General features: G+C 38.9%; 1 protein-coding gene across 3 annotated transcripts in view; it reads right to left on the minus strand.

Moving 5' to 3' along the window:
* Positions 1–21,787, minus strand: part of usp37 (ubiquitin specific peptidase 37) — a 159,241-nt gene that overhangs the window by 97,981 nt on the left and 39,473 nt on the right. For all 3 annotated transcript variants that reach the window (XM_047046776.1, XM_047046774.1, XM_047046775.1), the window contains one exon: positions 16,534–16,794. In XM_047046776.1, the coding sequence (XP_046902732.1) occupies positions 16,534–16,707 (174 nt within the window). In that variant the 5' untranslated portion in view covers positions 16,708–16,794. The remainder of the gene's footprint in view (positions 1–16,533; positions 16,795–21,787) is intronic.

The raw sequence follows: 21,787 nt of genomic DNA on the forward strand, positions 1-21,787 counted from the left end.
TAACATCAACGGAACTCCAATACTAGGTTCCACCATGGCACCCAGCAAAAAAGCAGCAACACGTCTGTTGCAGCGTAGAAGACATTTGGCATGGGAGACAATTGCTGGCCGAGTCAACGCATACATTTGAATGCAGTAGCATAGTCCATACATTGAACATGTAACCACACTATCCGTAAATATTACCTGTGAAAAAGCAGTGTTTCCCACATATGGACAAATTTGTGGCGGTGCGCCACAGAATCAACACCGGCCGCCACATATTGTGTTTCGTAATTATAATTTTTTTACACTATTTAGGCTAAAACGCGCAGTATATTCGTTCAGCTGCAATTCCTTTCCCTGCTCTCCATCAGTCTCTCTCTTTCGCGTCTCTCTCACATACACACACAGTCACAACGTCAACACACGTTAGCAACGATGCATACATACGCCGTTCCAGTAAGACAGACAGCTATATCGGCGAGCCTTCAGCATTAGTACCGTAGATAAAGGTCTAGGAAAGTTGAGGCTCCTTTTCGCTAGGTACCAACGGACATGTCTTAATCTGCTAGACAGGTGGGTTCCTCTTTGTACTTTTGGTGAGCAGTCTCAGGAGCCCTAGCTGCTTACCCGGCATCATGGAGCCAACCACTTAAATAGTTATTTAGCACTAGCGTTGCTACCTGCATATGCAGAAATTGTTGTTTGTTGTTTTTGTGAAGGTGTTAATCATTTTGGATTAATATAAGAAACGTCTGTGTATCGAATTATTAACAAAGGAATTATTTTGACCCCCCCCCTGTCTGACATGAAACAACCCCCGCCCCCCCGCCACAAATTGCTTTCTAATCTGTGGGAAACACTGAAAAGTGATGGAATGTAATTGAATAAAATAACATGTTCACATGGGTGCATTCCACAGGTGCAAAGCACACTTGGCAGCAGCTTAAAGTTAAATATGAAAACATTCTACTAACAGGTAAGGCATATTTGGCTAAGGCCTATAAGCTTGTGATTGTAGCCTACGTCAGGTTGGTTTTAATTGTTGGAATGCTGCTTCAGCATTCCAAGTATTGTTCTTTGAATCTGTATTCAACTTCTTCTTATTCTTCCATTTCTTCCACCTTTCAGCGACTTCAAATCTTCAGCTATTAAAACCGTTCCACTATAAAAAAAAAAGAAGTTTCAGGCTATGACTGCTATGACTTTTCAGCTTTGTACCTCTTATGCTTGAATTAATAAATCAATATTCATTAAATTTTTTACATGGTTTTCCAATTTAGTTTTTTTTGTATCCTATCAATCCTACTACAGCCACCATTTAAACTTTAAAATGTTGACAAAACCCTAAAATAAAAAAATAAAAATCAGCTTTTTGATATCTATTCAATTTTTTTATATCACTGTTTATGTTTCATGACTTTTTCAAACCGTTTCTGAGATTTACATGGGTGTGTACGAGAAAGCCTTGAGAGCAGACTGAAACGCGAGTGGAGGGGAGCTTCAATATCAGTTTCAAAAAGTATTTCTAGTTTGCCAGCATTGCCACAATTTTTGCTCTTCATGCTTCGTTTTTGGATCAATAGATAACTAATTTTGTTCTGGTCGTAGACAGTTGTCTGTGGAATCCAACAGACTTACACATTTATTCAGAGCCCCACGAAAGCGAGACAAAGTCCAACTCTCGCCCCATAGAGTCCAATGCAAATCTTGTGACAAATTCGTCAGAAAAGGCAAAAACAACCAGATTTAGAAATTGTCGATAGAGTCGTATTTCTGACCGCACAGACATATAAAGGACATCTCTGGTTTCGGCAGAGTCTTGGGTCTCGGAAAAAATCGTTATTTTTTGGATTGGAGGTATAGTTTTGCATCTAGGTTAGCTTGTTTGAGGTATGGATTCTAGCAAAATTTTATGTTATTCTCTTCCCTCAGCGCATTAGCAGCCATAGCTGCACCATCACCGTGACAACCACACAAACACGCTTCAGTCTCTTACACAGGTGATTGGTATTAGCTGATTAGTGGAGACAAGACAAGCTATTCAGTCAACTCGTCTCTTTAAAAGACTAAGAGCACCTCAACACAACTACTACCGATACCGTTATATCTTATGCCACACTACAACTACTAATTCTGCAGATGCTGCTAATATCTCTTTTACCAACTACTATGCTAATGGTACTATTTTGTTCTACTACGCCACTGACTGCGTTCACTTGACCATGAGAAACCCGATAACCATTGTCGGTTTATGCCAATAATATGATTACTCTGTTTACATGTGTAATTAGTTAAGCGATTACTCAAACACGTCTACATGATTCTTTTTATTAATCGTTGTATGCTCCACGGACAATACTTGAACCATCCTTCTGCAAAAAAGTGTTGCTGTGTCTTCCTGTATGTTGTATGTTTCATTCAATCCACACATTGAATCCTACTAAGGAAGCCGAGTAAACGCACTCAATAATAGGCTACATCTGCTACTGATATTACTATCCCAACTAATTTCAGCTGTTAAAACTATAATATTCTTGTTACAACTAGCTAGCCTACTTTTTCTGTTTAACAGTTCAACTTTCAGCTTCTCCCGCATTGTATTTAAGCACTTAGCTTTGTTAGATGATGCAGTTCAGCTACCACACTGCCTCTCTAGAGCGAGTCACACATTTTTTAAATTAATTTCAGCTTGCAGGTATTTTCTTATTTCTGTATTTTCAGCCATTTAAAAAAATAATTTCAGATTTCAGCATTCTGACGTTGTCATACTCATAATTCTAGTCAGAATATGAGTCTGAAAACTCTCCGTTGGGCTGTGACTATGGGGCGTATTTCAACCGAACTCGTAAAACAAATGCCTCTTCGCTCAATTGGATAGACCTACAACCAGAGAGCAATCAGAGCAACGTAATATGTTGTTTGTTGAAAACAAATTCAACCCAAGCGCTCTTTCGTGACGTTGTTGATTACGTTACTGTTGATCATCTGTCCATCATCGTATAAAGCCCGCCCTGGCAATTTCATTGGTCCGCCCAGATCCTGGTTTTATATAGTTAGTCCCCAATACGAGCCTCTCCAGACCCAACTTCCCGACCACATTTTTTTGTGGGCGGGGCTAAGTTGGGCTGGAAGCCAGGCTATTCCAAAGCATTTTCAGCAGGAAAATGCCTTTTCTAGTTATATTTCACATGATACAAAGAAGTAGCCTAGTCTAGTAGCTAAAAAAACATCTCCACAGCTGTTTACAGTTCGTAGGATGTCAAACGGCGGCACATGTTCGGCACTACCATTACTTAAATCAAAAGTCTTTCAATAGGTGAAACTATCTGACTAGTGACTACTAACCTGAACTTTGGGCTTGCCACAGCCCAAACTTTGTGAATCTGTTCATGACATTAATTCATTTCAGCCTAGACCGTACAACGGAAGTAACGTTAAATCGAATTCAACCAATGCAATCGCTACCAAGACAGTCTAGTAGTAGTAGTAGACTACAATTTACCGGGGCAGCTTCTCCACACAGCAGGGCTATAATCGCATTTTGCCTTGTTACTGACGATGATCGCTACCACTGACATTTTTATGAATGGGTGATTTTCCCCTAAATAAATGTCAAGCTTATTTACGTTTTTGGGGGCATATTTTCAGTTAGCAGATGGTACTATTTGAATCGCGATTCCATCTGAGATAGCTACTGCTGGTAACGTTGTTGTTAAAATAAGCTTCAAAGGGGGTTCTTTATTAATGAATGAATGCAATATGAGTAGGCTAGATGCCTGAAAATATCACGAGAAGGGAAAAACTTACAATGACATTTAAGTCATAGAGATTAGGTCAACTTTTACACCAGTCTGCCAAATGTTTTAGTTTTGATTCAACGATGAGGTTGCTGATCACCTTTCCCTCTTGCAGGGGAAATGAGAAGATCACTATTTCATTCCACTCTTTACTCTTAGTATTTTGAGTTGCAGGGGCGAATCTACCTTCCCACTTTTGGTTGGGCTAAGGCCGAATCCCGATACTCCCCCTTACCCCTTCCCCTTAGTTTTGCACGTTCCCGTGAGAGCTCGTGGTGTCCCAATACTCTTTTTGAGCTAGGGGTAGGGCTAAGACTAAGGGGTATACACCCCTTAAAACCAAGTAAGATCGGGAACTTACTTGAAACCTAGGGCTATGTGACTACTGCGCGACCCGGCAACAATGGCGGCCAGATCATCCAGAGAGTCCGATAAAATAAAATATTGTTGGTTTTTATTGATAAGAAAATTATGACAGTCTTGTTTTGTGTTATACACAGTCCTGAATATATATATTTGCAACCATTTTCCTAATTGAAACCTTTCTAAAAATCACTATTTTGGTACGCTAATGTTACAGTGCTGAATTGCACAACAGTCCCGCATTTCTTTGACTAGCATGTCTACAGTTTATGTTTATTTTAACCATGTACAGTGACATTGAGTACCTTGAAAAGCGCTATATACATAAAATGTATTTTTATTATTATTAAGTAAACTCCATTAGCAGCGAATTTCGTTTAATATCAGTGCATAACACTACTTGCTTTGGAGATATGAACGAAGGGATATGTAGCCCTTACCCTTCAGTTTCGAGGGCCAAGGGCTAGGGGTAAACTAAGGGCTAGGGGTAAGGGGAAAGGGTAGTATTGGGATTCGGCCTAAGCCCCTAGATAAAACATTATTTTTCCTGTGACCCTGCAAAACTAGGGCCCCCAGAAGAAATGTTTTAAAATATAAATAAATAAATAAGTGTAAAAAATAAATAGTGTCCTCTAGTGGGTTTTAGGAAATGAGAAGAAATGAAAACATTTAGATTTAAAAAAAAAATTTTTTTTACAAAGTCATATTTTTTATATAAAACATTTGGGGGGGCTAATGAAAGTTTTGGGGGGGCTCAAGCCCAAAATAGGGTTAGATACGCCCATGTTGAGTTGTAAATGAGCAGAAAAAAAATATGCTTTTAAATTTATGTAATCTTTATAAATAATAAGTAGGCTATGCATTTTTTGATAAAATATACAGAAATATCAGTTGTAAAATGTAATTTAAATATGGACCCCTGCAACCAACGCAAGCAAGCACACCCTACAATTTCCCCAGAAATTGTCCCCTCTCTAGTTTTAGTTTAGTCATATTTGAAATGTAATGTTTGTGATGTTGATGGCCAACTAATTATTATTATTTAACTCATCGAGACATAATGTTCCAGCTAGTCTAGTGACTAACTAGAGCTAGAAATAGACTCTACTCAAGCTATCTACACTAGCAAACGCAGTGAACGTGTTTGCTTAAGAAAATAAATTCCAGCTTTTATTTTATGATATATTTGGATAAACAAAGATGTTAAGATTGTAAGACATTAGTTGTGGGATATAGCCAATCACTTAACACCCAACTTCACTCCGCTGGTAACAAACCGCCAACAATCCGGATAAAAACGATATCCGATCAATTCTCAGAATGTAAACATAAAAATAAAAAAATACCGATTGTTGAATGCGTTGATTGTCAAGCCAACATATTTGTCTGTTCTTTCAAAACAGTGTGTTTAAGAGCGAGAGACCATCTGTCATAGCATTCAATAAAGCAGAAGAGACACTGAAACCCATAGGCTACATTACAAACCAACCAAATTTGGGAAGATTGACGACACAAAGTAAATCATGGAAGTTGATGTTGGGATGTTATTTTGGGATGCTGTTGTGATGGTTGTTGGAGCAATAAGTTGCCTAAATATGACCTATGCCATGTTTATGTTCCTTATGGTTACCATGTCAGCTTTACATGTGAATAGGAAAGCTCAGAGAAGGTGAAAGGCTTGGTGACCAGCGTGGAGAAATGTGCGTCAAGTGTGAACAGCATCGCGCCATTCGTAGCCGATTGTGGCGCTTCAGGGCGCTTCGCAGCCAGTGTGTCCCAGGCGTTAGCTAGATTGAATCTATGGCTCTGGATTGATTGCAATGTCTGAACGTCAGTTTCCATGCCTACTGGCCTCCTCTCATTATCATATTGGGAACAATGAATGAATGAATGCATAAATAAATAAATGAATATACACAAATAAATACACTAGTGCTGTCAAACGATTACAATATTTAATCGCGATTAATCGCATTGTCATAGTTAACTCGCGATTAAACGCTAATTTTTTTCTATTCCAAATGTCCCTAGATTTTTTTTGGTCCCAATTTTTTTCTCATTTTAAACGTAACGTTAGCCTACTACTCTTTAGCCGGCTCGCAAGCCCAAACAAGTGTGTGCGGCGTGCCTGTTGTTTTGTTTCCGGTCTAGCTACATCCGGTGTGGTGTTGTCGATTTTCTTACGTCAGTAGTTGCAACAGCATGTGATAAAAACTACAAGGTTTGCTAGGCCAAAAAGAACGTTAATCGCGCGAAAAATAACGCGTTGAACTCACAGCACTAAAATACACAAATAAATGTAAATTATAACTAACTATTGATTAAAATGGTGCATTCATTAATAAATTAATTCATTTATTTCTGTCTAAATGCATGGATGTGGACATTTATTTATTCATTCATTCATTTCTAAATACGGCAGGTTTGGTCCTCCATATCCTAAATGATTACAAAGATTTAGTAATTATTATTGTTATTAGGCCTATTATTGTCCGTATAGTTGCGCAGCTAAAACGCAATTGTTAGACTACAAGACAATATGGACGACGTGCATGTTATTAAAAATTGACAACATTAAAAGTATGTTTTACAGTAAGGCCAGGAATCTGTGCGTTTGTCTTTTGTTTCTGTCTATCGTTGATGCACTTTAGTTGGGCTGCTAGTTGAGCTGTGGTTCGTGACAAAAGTGTTTGCCATTGACAAACACTATTTGTTCACAACACAGCAGCAAGACTGGATTACTTTAGCCTAGTGAGGTTTTATTTGGCAAAAAATTTATTATTATTTTAAGGGAAATGTAGCTTAAAGTCGCAAATTGTCTTTTTCATTCTAAATCAGTCTCACAGTCTGAAATATATACGGGCACTGCACAAATACATTCAAAACAAAAAATAAAAATAAAATCGGCAAAACATCAAAGAAAAATGCTACACGATGGACTGTTGCAGTCTTAATATTGTAGAATAACGATGTATTCTTCATATCGCCCAACCTGTGTTTTTTTTATAATATAACTGAGTGCAGTAGGCTACTGCGATTGAACGAAAGCAATTAACAAAGGCATTTGCAATTAAATGAAACTGAGTAGTAAGGAAAATAAGGAAATTCCGTTTCTTAATTTAGAAGCGAATTTGCTTTTACAACCGATATTCAGCTGCTTTCAGGGCTGACTAGCGAACAGAACGGCAATGTCAAGTGGATATAATTTCAGTATAGATCAGTACATTTGGTCACGTAAATTAATGTATTTACTGATGTCAAAACTGCCAGCAAATTGCAAATGTGCAAGTTCTGTATCGCGAATTAGGCCTGCAATTATGACAACTGGCTCAACCATTGTGCATGTGTTGCCTATTGTTATGAACTAAATGTTTAGATGTTTGTGGTGGTAAGACAATTTAACAGAGTACCAATATAGTACATTTTGATCAACATAACATAAGCAATTTATAACGTAGGAAACACCAGACAAATTAATCATTTGCTTGAATTTAGGATACCACAGCATTGGCAATTTGACTAGAATAGAAGTGGAAGTTGATTAAGTACTGCAGAAGATGAGAATTTCAGTTGTGATCTGAGAAATATAGGTACCAAAACCCCTGAGAAGAACTGTCATCACAGGGCTCCAGACTGCGACCAAATGGTCGCATTTTGCGACCGGTTTTTGAAACAGTGCAAGCATTTTTTTACAAGCAATCGCGCATGTGCAACCATCACATTTTGAATTTATTGGGTGTGCAATGTCAGCACACGTTAGTAACGACGCATAGATATGACGTTCTAGTAAGACAGCGATATCAGCAAGCCTTCAGCATTAGTACCGTAGCTAACAGTCTAGTCAAGGCTATTTTTCGCTAAGTTCCTACAAACATGTCTTAATCTACCAGACAAGTGGGTTCCCCTTCGTTCTTTTGGTGAGCAGTTTCACAAGCCCTTCTTATCCGGCGTCATGGAGCCTAGCAGCTACTTATTTAGCACTAGCGTTCCTACTGTATCCCTGCCTGTGTTTGAGCTGTTGTGCTGTTATACTCAGCAAGTATGTGCTGTGGTGTCGGAGGACTGATCGAAAAGTGCATCATACATACAAGTCATTTAGCTAAGACTTGCATGTACAGTACGTAATGTCACATTAAATCATGTATTTAAACTCAAGCTTATATGGCACGTCGCTTTATATAAGTTGTAAAAATGACTGACCCATCTGGAACCAACGCAAGCACACCCCATAATTTCCCCAGAAATTGCTAAACGTAAACCCCCCTGCTAATATTAATCCCTAATTTCACTGGATAACAATTCATATATTTATGCATTATTATGCAAAATATTGAATTAAATATTGACCTGCAAACTCCTCTGAGTAAAAAAGGTGACAGTGTCGCGGGGGGGGGGGGGGGATTTTTGTGATTTTAATATGCAAATGACACATTTCGGGACTTAAAGGCCATATTGCAGGTTAAACATGACTGTTGATAAATGGGTACATGAAGCACTCAAGATATGTATATCATTAAAAAAATCTCCAAATGGTGTATCTAAATGGTGTTAAAGACCAGTTTTTGGTGTTAGCATTAGCATAATAGTGCAATTTGGTGCTGACTTCACGTTGGGGAGACGTGGAGGAGACTAGGCATAGATATCCATAGACATGATATAGATATCTATGGAGACTAGCCTCACATTAGTACTAGAACTATGGCGAATGACTGCAACTCACCAGGACGCTTCACCAACTCCACTCATGCTCCTCGGACCATTTAACTACATAAAACATTTACACAATTTCTACAAAATGAAACACTTTCTGTTATGTACGCTATTGCAGCTTTGTCCCAAGATTTCTACAGACCATGGAGCTAATTTAATGCTCAACACTTGAACACAGGGGCTTATTACTTGAAAGAGGAACTAGAGATGGTACAATTTATGGGGGAAATTGTAGGGCGTGCGTCGGTTGCAGATGGGTCAGTTTATTATGAAACAAGCCAAACCCCCTTTGAAATTAGCTATTTTAACAACGTTGTTACCAGCAGTATTTTTCAGTTGGAATCGCGATTCAAACAGTACCATCTGCTTACTGAAAATATGCAGCCAAACACGTAAATAGGGGGAAATGGCAAATTCAAAATAAGTTTGCTGGAAGCGATCATTGTCAGTAAAAAAAGCCGACCCTTTGGTCTCAGTCTAGAGCCCTGCATGGAGAAGCTGCAAGAAGAAGCTAAGAGCCAGCTAGCCTAGCTGATGTTGCTAGCCAAACTTCACTGAATGTGCCGTAAATGAAAAACTTTTCTTTTGTCAAAGTTTAGCCTGTGGCATTTAAGACAGCGACGCACCACACAAGCTTGAGTTTAAATACATTATTTAATGTGACATTACCTACTGCACATGCAAGTCTTGAATGGCTTAAATGTATGATGCTGCCAGTACACCACGGCACGATAGATAGTACTTAAGCTACTAACGCTAGTACTGTGCAACAGTCTATACCATATAGTGCTAGTTCTATCCAGCCTAGCACATATATGCACGTCGTATCTACTGCGTTGTCTCAGTTAAACTACCAGGGCTTGGAAATGCTGCGACTTGCTAAACACACAGCTGCAAGACCCAGTGAAATGCTATATACAGCTAGCAAACTAACGTTCGCTAGCATCGCTAACGACATTGGCTAACTCAACTTCGGTAGGCTATCCTCAGTGCAAGCTGGCCAGTGCAAGTAACAGTTGACGCTGTGTGCTCAAAGATCCTGACGCAAGTGCTAAGATTCCAATTGGCCCAAAGAAATGTCAATTATAAGATTTATCCAATAATGTTTCGCAATTCTAAGCCTGCATGGCATGCAGAAGAAGGCAGAACTTTGTTGCACTGAAATGTTTCATTAGACTGTTGAACAGTTTCTTACCCGCTTTCAGCTCAGGTTTTGTTTAGGCGGGGCAAAGCCCAACTTATCCATGTCACAGCCACCTATCTACATCAGTTCACAGACTGTTTATATAACCTGCATTCTGTTACTCAGTTGGTACGATGCAAAGACAAAGTAATTAACACATAAAACACTCAGAGACTGCAGGTAGGTCTGTTCTGATATCTGCAATTGAATTAGCTAGTAGTTGTTTCTGTTGCTAAATTCAATACATTTGAGGGGGCAGAGCTTCAGCTCCTTCAGGCGACACGCCCCCCCGAGTATCGAGCAGAGAAGACTGCTGACTTTCTCACGATTTCAAAGCCTAACTTAACATCCTTGTCGTTGTTTTTGTTTTTTTCATTCGAATTTGGATGGCAACAACACATTCTTCCGTGGTGTGATGAACTTAAAACTCACTTTCAGTTCTGCTTTACAGCCACTTTAAGGTAACCTATATAAAAATAATTGAATTTTTTTTGGGATAAATTGTTAGTCAGATGTACGCTAATTGACCTATCGCTAAGCCCCGCCCCCCTTAGTTAATGTTGCTAACTCGGACAAGCTATCGCAGCTGACTAGAGTTTTAGCCGTCAAAAGGGACTTCATTATGCAATGAATGGAGGGATACGTTCAGAATTTCAAAGTAGATACGGTGGATGAAAAACTTAAATTGGAGGCGAGAATTTACAGATCACAATGCAAGAGGGAGAAGCTTCATCTCACGGTCAATCACGATTCAGGGTAACAAGAGTCTTGGATGTTGTTATCCTGAATCGTGGCAAATCGTATCCTGAATCGTGGATATCCAATGCTTGGCAAGACCAGCATTGTTGATGCACCGCAGGGTTAGTTTAGCTATATTAATTTACCTTCTGTTAATTTAACTAATCTGGAAAGGCACTGAGATGTAAACCTACATTTATAGGTTTATTTACTAACATTACCCTGTCCCTGACAGGGCAGTGTCCTAACTTTCTAGGTAGTAAATAGCTAGCAAAACGTTATACGTAGCTAATAACGTTAACGTTAGCTAGTTTTAACCAGAGATAACTTGCCTAAGCCTAGCATAACATCAGTGGCAAAAGTAAGCCGGTACTGTCAATGACAATAATGTGATGACATCCTTGTTTATCTTTGCTACGTCGAGTTGACTGTGGTCTGCCACACAACTTTATCCACTAGAGACATTTGTCCCTGTCTTGTTTTGGTTTGGGAAATGGGATAAAATACACCCCTTTGCCCATCCTCTCATGATACCTCGTATCAGTGTTGCATCTACCCAAGGCACATCATTTGACCATTGTTTTTACACTGAAATTACAACAAACCCGATAAAACGAGAAGAATCCCTTTTCCTAATGCTACTCTATGGAGTTGTAAACTGAAGATGTCCGAGTGCAGCTGTTCCTAAACTGCCATTGGCCTGTTTGCGTTCAAGGGGCGAGGCTTAACGTCAATTGTAGCTTTCGTGGTTTCAGAGTCTGTAACACAGCTAATGCATGGCTCTCAAGTCTCAGGCATTCGCCGTGAGTCTCAAGCATTTCAACCAGTTCTTACACACTCACGCAACACCTTGTATTTGTCACGGTGAGAAGGGATAACTTTTCTTGCTATATACAATTCATTTTAATATTGGTTTTGTGACAAAACTACATTGTACCCCATCTATAATTCCAGGAATCTGTGTGTGTAACCAATTTTATCACAGGCACTATGCCAGGGCTCTACGCTAATGTTTTCCCCGAGGAGTACATGTGCTCCTAAATGAAAAAATGTAGGAGCACAAACTTTTTTGGGGGAGCACAGTGTTTTTTTAATTGTATTTGTTTATTAAACATAACTTTACAGTTAATGCTGTGAGACAACTAATGGCTTTCACTTTGATAGAACAGAACAAATACTTTAAGAAACATGTAAATCGTTTATAATATTTTCCTAAAATACTGGGACATTATGGACTATGTATATTAAAGCACGCCACGGATTGGAAGTCAAAGCAAGGTAGACCCAATGCCAAATAAAAAGAGATTTGCGACACTTCCATAGACTTCCATTGTAATCGAAGACTGCAGAAGTAAAGCGGGTCATTTGCAACCTATATTCCAAACATTGTATTTTCCAACGTTCAACCCCATTCATTTTCGGTGTTTCCAAAGCAAGTTAGCAGGTAAATTGATCAAATTACTGCATTTTTTAATATTTCAACACATTAGTGGACCTCTTATCAATTGTTATTAGTATAGCCAGCTTTACTTTAAGTTTATCGCAAGATATAGCTTGTTAGATTTTAAATGCAGTTAGAGCTAGACTGTAGGTCTAGTATCTAACGTAAGCAACACTTTTACTGTAGCTAGCTAGAGGGCACGTGTATCATAAGTCCATTGGTTTATAGACTGTCAAATTAGTTCTAGTTATTGGGGTTCGTTGGCATACAAAGTTAGTCTTACTAGCCTAGTTAGCATTAGTACATCTGATTAGAGCTAGAAACAATGAATTGCAGATTAGAGGTCCGCAATCGTCCAGCTAGCTGTCGACACTCAGCAGGAATTTCAGGTCCACTCATTAAAAACAAACTTGGCCCTCTCACTGGACGTATTGTATAATAAAATGTTTTATTGAAGGCAACTGGATATTCTGTTCTATTTACCAAACTCCTTTCTTGTCTTAAATTGAGCAGTTGCTGTTGTGAGCTACAGTAGGTAGCTAGCATTGGTATTTCTAGCTTTGCTTCACAATATTGCTGTCTAGTGTTATAAGTTAATGTAATACATAAATGTTAATAAAGTATCAGACATATACATGATACAACACACCAGTAACCAATTGATAGTGTTAATATACCAAAAATGTCAGTAAATCGAGATGGTGCTGCTGTCTGTCCCGTCGAAAACCATTCAAACAGGTTGCCAGCAGTGTTTTTCTTTGCGAATTACTTGAACCAAGTGATCATGTGTCGGCGAGATCAAAGAGTGTCGTAACTTTCTTTTTATATGGCTCTGGCTCATTGGTTGCGAATCGTTGCTCTCATTTGTATAAAGTTAAGCGCGTCATCATGCTATGTTCACATCGTGCAGTCGCGACCCTGTCACTTGCTTTCCATGTGAAATAAATGGTATGCTTCAGCCCGTCACTCGCGAACTGTGCTCGTAAATTATTTTTCAAGTTCGCACATACCTATTTTTAGGCCCAAATGCAAGTGAAATAATTGCACTGTAAAGCCCTATATGCACTATCTATAGTTCAAGGACTCTGTATTTGTGTGATTCACTGACATCCAAATCACTGACTGCATCACAGGCATTGTGCACTAGTAATGTTAATTGAAGGAATATATAAAATTCTAGGGCTGTCAAAGTCAACACGTTAATAACACGTTAACGCAATCTCACTAACACGGAAAAAAAATAGCCGTTAACGCAGGTTTCTTTTTTACCCTGGGAATCACCTGTCGTCACATGACTTTGACTGCCGACCAGGGATGGAAATTAAATTTTTTGTCCACCGGCCACTGTGGCTGGTGGATTTCATAATCTACCAGCCACTCAATGTTTTTACCGGCCACTTAATCTCAAGTCTCAATGAAACACTGACACTTTCTCTTTCTCTCTTATACATACACAAACCACAAACTGTTATGCGTTTCATTAAATGAGTAGGGCAGATTAAACAACAAACTAACATTCCTCCAACCATCCTCCCCAGTCCCAGTACAATTCACTCCTGCTCATCAGAATCAGATTCTGAAGTTTCAGAGGTGCTTTCCTGAGCGTTCTTCTTCCACGCAACCCGGTCTGTTATCGAAAAATAATTAACCGCATAACGTTGGGAAGCCCCATTCAAGTGAATAGAGCATTCTACAGTATTAAGAACAGCCGTGTAATAATTGTATTTGCCCGCCACGGTGGCCGGTAGGTGAAGCGAGTTCAACCGCCACAACACAAAACCACCCGCATTTGGCTGGTGGCGGGTGTTAATTTCCATCCCTGCTGCCGACGGTAACAGCTGACTGGTTTCAACAAAATAGAAAATCTATTGTTCAATATTAAGGTCAATCTGTGTGGTTGCTTAAGTATCAGAAGTATGTTTGAGTGAGATTTGAATATTATGGAGCAGGATATCGTAGTAGGCTATGAGACTTAAGGCCAGGTACTACAGGCAAAAACCCAGATTTTTGTTCAGTTTGTCAGTTTGGATATTTTTGATACTTTGGTTCTATAACTAGTAAACTTTCATAACATGCATTTTTTTTGTATGATTTTATACCGCCTTCGCCGAGTAAATAAAACCTTAAATCATGGTCTGTTACCATCTTTTATTTGTCTCAGCAAGTTAAGAAATAACTTAAATGAATTGTATATTGTTGGAAAGCGTATTCTCTCAAGCATATGGCTAGCCAAATCATATATTGCTATTTACTTTTTTAACATGGCAGTAAGGGGGGGGAACACAGAGCGATAGAGAGAACCCGTTCTAGCACTTCTAAATGTTTAACAGCGATTTTCTAAAAATGGCATCTAGCACACATGTCAAGCTAGACAACTCTTGGCTCATAATAGGTAAAGCTACACAATTTTACATACTGCTTTGTAATTGAAGTATCTAGACGTTCAGAGGTTTTTTTTTTTTTGTCAATCTCATTTTATGCGGTATTATATACCAAAAAAGAGGCAAAAACGTTGTTTTTTAGCACTTGTCAAGTGCATTTCAACTTAATTAACTGAAAAAACATTATTTTGACAAAAGCCTCTGAATAATTTTAATTAATTAGTTATTGATCCCATTAAAACAAACCAAAAAGTTCTGACTTCATCTATAAGGTAGTTGACGTGTTCTACATAGTATGCAAATTAGTGCATATTTAATGAGAACACGTCATTTGCATAATGTATTGGGGGTGAAACTAAAAGTCATACAAAGTCAATACAAATATATATTATATTTTGGGGTACATTCATGTGGTAAAGTTTCATTCTGATAGAACAGGATTTTTTTGTTTCTATTCACCTGTAGTAACTCCCCTTAAATGTCTGAAATGTATTTTATATTCCAGAACAAGTGTAATTTTGTGGATGTTTATACAGCAGTATAGTTTGTGAGTGAATAAAACTCCCTCAATTTAAGTTGTGTTCCATCTGAATTTGTTATATGGACCAATTAGAAGTTAAGTACACCATTTTGACTATTTTTTTAAAGAGCACAAATTTCTGCATGATTTCAATCATTTTTATCATAAAAATTGCTGAATTTGTGCATGTTCTGTTCAAACAGAGGAAACAGCAAGGCAGCGACAATCTGTGCCTCATCTCAGATGCGCAATTCCTCACAGACTGGGTTGAGCACATGCATTGAACCTATTTAGTCTTGCTTATCTGACAAAGCCATATTGAAAGAACAGAGGCGAGGCAAACACTACCTCTGCCTCAATGAAGGGGGCATGCGAGAGCCCACCGGTCGGGGCTATACTTGTTCTGCCGTTGCTCTTCTTCTACACTTCTATTTGACCTTGGCTGAAAATTGAAGATTCTATAGCTAAGCTAGCGTAGCTATGTCAGTTATAACTGGAATAAAATGTATGCTTCAAACGACGGGACAGAAGATAACTTGATCGACTACACACAATAAAGGCAAATTGTTTCTTGTGATCACTTTTGAGGAGTTTACCTTGGATAGAGATGAAGCGCGAACGTTAGCTGCGCTGCTGCAGGCATCAAACACATGACATTCCTGTAACTTCATTCCATGCTGTGTGTTCAAATGCTTCTTCATATTTGTTGTATTTCCTCCATTCGACGAAATAAGACTTTTTACATGCGTTACCAGGGGCGTTGTCATTTTGGCGTGTGAAATACAACCAAACTTTAGAACGCTTCTGCCAAGTTGCCATGTTTGCTGCAGTCTGAATAAACAATAAAAGTTTGCGCATGCCCAACGGCACAGAGAACAGAATTGTTAAAGAATTTGGCTGACGATTCCAATTAATTGGTTCACTGGGAACCGGTTCTAAACAAGAACCGGTTCTCGATTCCCATCCCTACTCCAGACATAATTTATGATCCTGTTTAAAAACGGCTCGTCCTTGCTTGCAAGAATAAACAGATAAAGACCAATTATTCTGACCTCAGACATCTAATCATAGAAATTCCACTAGGGTAAGCTAATATAATTTTGTTGGAGATCTGTCAGCTGGACCAGGAAAGAACACCCCATTTCTGCCAACTATATCAGGCTCAGAAAGTGGGAGGGAAAAGGTAGAAATGCTGAATTTGTTAAGGAAAACCTACCAGCGAGCAGGTTCGGTCACATTGCCATGTAACTCAATTACCATGGACACTGACACACAGTGTGTGTTACCTCTCTTTCTGGAACAGAAAACCCTCATTTCAGGGTTAACCAACTCAAGGTTCTCACTAAACCCTCTTGCTGGAATACTCCCCTGATCCCTTAAAAAGATGTATAAAAAGGAGAAAGACTTGGTATTACCTGAAAGGTTTTAGGTGCACCACCACTGATGAATCTGATGCAGAGATTGACTTTGTTATCCTTCTCTATGATCTCAAATGTGCCCTCTTTCCACCGGGTGGTCCCAAGGTCTATGCTATTGAAGCGGATTCTAACAGCCCCACTGCTGGAAAGCTTCAGCATTGTGGCTGCCATTGGCGTGTTCGGACAGAGTGCTGTGAGCAAGGCGGTTGTCTCTGCTCCTCGGGTTGGAAACCAAGACTCACAAGCTCCAACCTAGACCTGCAAATAACACAAATGTATAACAATGCAATCTGTATGTCACTTTGGATAAAACTGTCTGCTAAATGAATATGTAAATACTTAAAATGTATCTATTGTCTTATGAAGAGGAGACAAAGTAATTTATAACAGATGCAGAGTCAAGCAGAGCCACACATGCTAACAGTGATATCAAGTGAATCAACACAAATGAGTGAGCGAGTATAATAATCATAATCAATGCCTGAAATACCTTTGAAATCACCTTGAACCACAAACAACTCTGCCTTCAAAAACTAAACAGGCTGTCATCTTGCAGTGTTCTGTCACACCTCACCTTACCCTAAGGTCCATCAACTTTTTTCTAAATCCTACTCCATCATAAACTGTCTGACAATGATAATGGCCATGACCCCTACAGGGTCAAACAATGCAAAAAAAAATAGAGAGGGGTTGTAGTAGGGGTGGGCATTATGAACCAAAATTCATTTCACAATATTTTGCAGTTTCCAGGCAATAACAGTATAATATCACAATATACTGTACACTTTTTTTTTTTTTTTTTTTACTTTTACTAGCCCTTCACAGTAAAAAAATGACAATTATGCATTTAAACATACAGAAACAGAATGGAAGGCGATGCACATTTCTTTAGTTATGTCTTTTCCTGTGCCAACATTAAACATAAACAAAGGTAAATCCTGCCTCTGCCTCTCTCTCTCTCTCGTCTGTGTTGCCTGGCAGGTAATCAACTACCCTCATCTTGATGTCTCGGGTCAGTTGGGCGTCACCCTCATTTGATTTCAGAGAATGTTTGAATAGGCAGCATGTCCTTTGCTATGTGATATGTCATTCCACTTCTTGCTTTTCCTACTCTTCTTGTCATAGGGATTAGCAATCAATGATCCCTCGATTGATTGCTGAATGTGGGTCTGGCTTGTGGACCTTTTGGGAATTGCTGCACTGCTCGGGGGATTTGACAAACTCATTCTGGTTTATTGTTCCTATTCCGGAACATGCATCATTTTCAGGTGGTGGAAAAGATTGGTAGTGTTTCCACCTTTGGCTGACACAACTTACACAGTACCGTTTGTTGGTCTATGTCAGATTCCTTAAACCAAACCATTTCCAGACGACAGAAGAGGCCCCCTTTTTTTAACCAATTCTTCGTCAACTCCACTGGCGTTATTTTCAGACATAGCTAGCTTGCTAACCCTTGCCAACAAAAGCAGTTTACTTCAATTAATGTTTTCTTTCTCTGGAGTTGCACATGCTTGTTTGTTATCTTACATTGACAAAGAAATATTATTATTTTTTTAAACAAAAAAAAAACAATAAAAATTCGACAACAAAGATACAAATTTGAACTAGCCCCCTAGGCTGTATCACTTGACTTGCGCTATATTTTATACCAAACAGAAACACTTTACCTTATACATTTATTAATATATCGTGATATCCATGATATGGCAAAATCCATATCATGGCACAACACCATACCGGTATACTGCCCACCCCTAGGTTGTAGCCAATCCAGTGTTCTGTACACAAAATACTAGGGTGTGCTTAAGCTGTGTACCATGATGTGTACAATGTTTCCCGCAGCACTTTTCAGTTAAGGCGGCGGCCTAAGCAACACATGCCTGCCACCTTAACTACTTCGACCCCCCAAAAATATTTCGTTACATTTCGTTGTCCTTGTGGTCCAGGCCAACTGCTGTGTTTTGTTGCATGGTCCGGACCATGAATGGTTTGTGGTTTTAATTCTATCCGTATTGGCAGTGCTGTTAGCCAAACAAATGTCAGAGAACATAAACCTTTGTCTATTAAATATACTTCATTATCGATTATGCTTATTTTGTTGTGGTCAAAATAAGCAGCTGTCCTTGTGCTTAGTGAGTGGTTGATATTGGTATCAATTGTGCATATGTGTTTATTGTTACACTGTTTATTGCAGTTGCTCAGTCATGTGTGCCTTGTGGGCAGATGCTCAGTATTCAATCGCTTGTAACGGGCCAGGGGTCTCATTTAGCGGCCAGGGGTCGGCAACCGCAGTAAATAAAGCAGGTAAACTGGACTCACGGCGGTAAATGCAGTATACCTGTTGATCTCATTTTGATCTACCCAAGAAGTAAGTTAGCTCTCACTTAAACGTTACTGCAGTGGGGAACCTTCAGGGCCTTCTACGCCTTCAGAGAAGGCCTAAACAAATTATAAATAATAATGTATTTAATACTAATAATAAAGTATACAATAAATAATTTAAAACAATTATATCTCATTTAATGTAATACAATAAATTTTCTCTCATCTATGTTCTTTAGTTAAGCTTACTGTCAAGTTCATGTCCTGAAAACATGTTATCCAATCAGAATCGTCTGTCTATATTAAGGCCCAGTTAGCTGGCTCATTCATTGGTTAGGACTTCACAAATCCTGGAGAAGGCCAAGCTATGTGTTTTGGTGTGAAGAGTGACGGGCAAATTGACCAATCGCGCTTTGATTTCAAGTGGGCGGGAGCAAAACAAAACATTTTAGGCCTTCATGAAGTCCTAATCTCTTGCAGAGTGGTGAGAGCGGTTGAGAGACAGAGGCAACGTCCACACTAGCCCGGGTACATTTAGAAACGCATACCTATGTCTGCGTTTGCACCTCCCGTCCACACTAATACGGCGTATTCGGAAACTGAAAACTGAGCTTTTCGAATATGCTCCCCTAGCCGGAGACATTTGAAAACGCCGGGTTCGCGGTGTGGACGGGGTCCTCTGAGCTTTTCAGATACGATGATGTTCAGTTGCCATGACACTGGGGTTAGCTTGCGCTCTATAGCTATAGCTAATGTCAAGATGAACATGGAAGGTGAAAGAAATATGCTGCTCCATCTCTATAATTTATTTACCAGTTTAGTTAGTGTACTACTTCAGATACAAGTATTATCACTTAATAGATACGCGTTACTCCTACGCAGAAAGCGAGCATTGTACTCGGTGTGCCTGAACAGATGTTATTGACGTTACAGTATGGTCTATTTGTTTACATCCGTGTCATCGTTAGCTACAGTAATTAAAGGATTGCACTTGTTTAACCCATTCAATTAATCGTATTGTTGCTTTTTTCCGCAATGATTTTTTTCTCTGCGGTGATGGCCGAGGTGAAGGCCCAGCTGTAGTGCTCACGGTTCGCCACTGCGTTACTGTGTAGCAACAAGAACTACAAGTAAAGTTTAAAAAGGCTCAAGACGCACTTGTTCCAAGAGTACAACGGTACTTAGGAACAGTTTGCTTGACCCGATGTTAGTTTCCTCAAGGATCACAATAACTCTTGCTTAGAGACTTGTTGCACTTGTGGTTAGTGATAACCAATGTACATTGTTGTACTCACTGTGATATATATATTTTTTTTTTCATTGTTGCTCGTTTTCCTACAGGTACACTTGCACTTAAAGCGGTTAATGTTGTTTAATTGGAACTTGCTTAACTACATGCTCTTATGGTTCTTCCCTTTGGCACTTATTTTGGTTGTTCACAATGTGCTTCATGTTTTGGCTACTCGCAATGTTTTTGGGGCTATCTTGTTATTATCAGTGACCTATGCACTTTGTAAAGCTCTCTCTTGGAAGTCGCTTTGGATTTAAGTGTCTGCTAAATGAATACATGTAAATGTAAAGTTGATATCACCAGTTTTATTGGAGTCCCTCCTGAAATTGGTTCTCTCTTTTTTGGACACAAGCCAAGTTATATATAGCTACACTATATATATTTTTCTTTCTTGAAATGACGGCTTCACCAAACTTCTTGAGTTTATTTTTGATGCAATTTTGTCCTACATTCGTTGTTTTTTGTTTGCAGTTATTTGTGGATCAAATCTACGTTTTAGTATGTGTTTTTATTTTTCTGTAGAAGCACAATATTTTCCTCTGACCAATTTGGTTTTCTTGCCTTTTCGTAGGTCTATAAGCTAGCTAAATCTAAGCTACAGCTACTAAGGTGATGCACTAGCGATACAACTGAACAAAAATGACATGCCGTTGTGTAAATAATAGGGGTGTAACAATTTATCGTGTAACAATATATTACAATACAAACATTTTACAATATGTATCGTAGAGTTATGGCAATATTTCTACAATATGATGTCCGTTTGATCCTATTGATTGAGCAACCAGCATGCGACCTACTCTGCACCTGCGTCATGCGCGCATTCATTGCATTAGGGCTGCAACTAACAAATATTTTACTAATCGATTAATCTGTCGATTCTTTTTTCGATTAATCAATAAAAATAAAAAACTGACATTGCAAATTCACAGTGCAAAACATCTTCAGAATGTGCACAAAAAGGAACACAATTTTGAAAAAGTTATTAATATTAGCGTGGATTTAATACTATTTTCAGAGATGAGCAATTTATTTGAGTTTTGTTTAAAACATTTTTGAAAATTGAAAGGTTGTGGAAGTAGGCCAGACTTTATTAAAATAATCTGGTGCATATGTATCATTTTTTGACACAATTTTGAAAAAGGTTAAAGGTCACATGACATGCTGTTTTTGGATGCTTTTATATAGGAATTAGTGGTCCCAATACTGTATCTGAAGTCTCTTTCCCGAAATTCAGCCTTGGTGCAGAATTATAGCCACCACGAGTAGTCCCACAATGAGCTTTCCTCAGAACGCGCTGTTTCTGTGTCTGTAGCTTTAAATGCTAAATGAGGAGGAGAGGCGGCACCATGCGCTTATGTTTACAGTGGATGTATCGCAATGGCTCGCAGACCCGTTGCTGTAAGATGCCTCGAATTTACCCATTCTCATCTGATAACCCTGGTTTGCAGAGCTGCACACTCAGTCATTTCAATGTGTGGAAAGGCGGATATCGCGCGCGCCATAACACCAACAGCAGAACGTTATCCACATAACAACGAAGCGTACAACACTGCGTTACAGAATGTGTATTCACACACATACTTGATGCTATCTACCTTTACATTAGCGACAGTGCTTCAGCTGATGGCTGCAGAG

Source organism: Hypomesus transpacificus, chromosome 23 (assembly GCF_021917145.1).
Source record: "Hypomesus transpacificus isolate Combined female chromosome 23, fHypTra1, whole genome shotgun sequence".
Lineage (NCBI taxonomy): Eukaryota > Metazoa > Chordata > Actinopteri > Osmeriformes > Osmeridae > Hypomesus > Hypomesus transpacificus.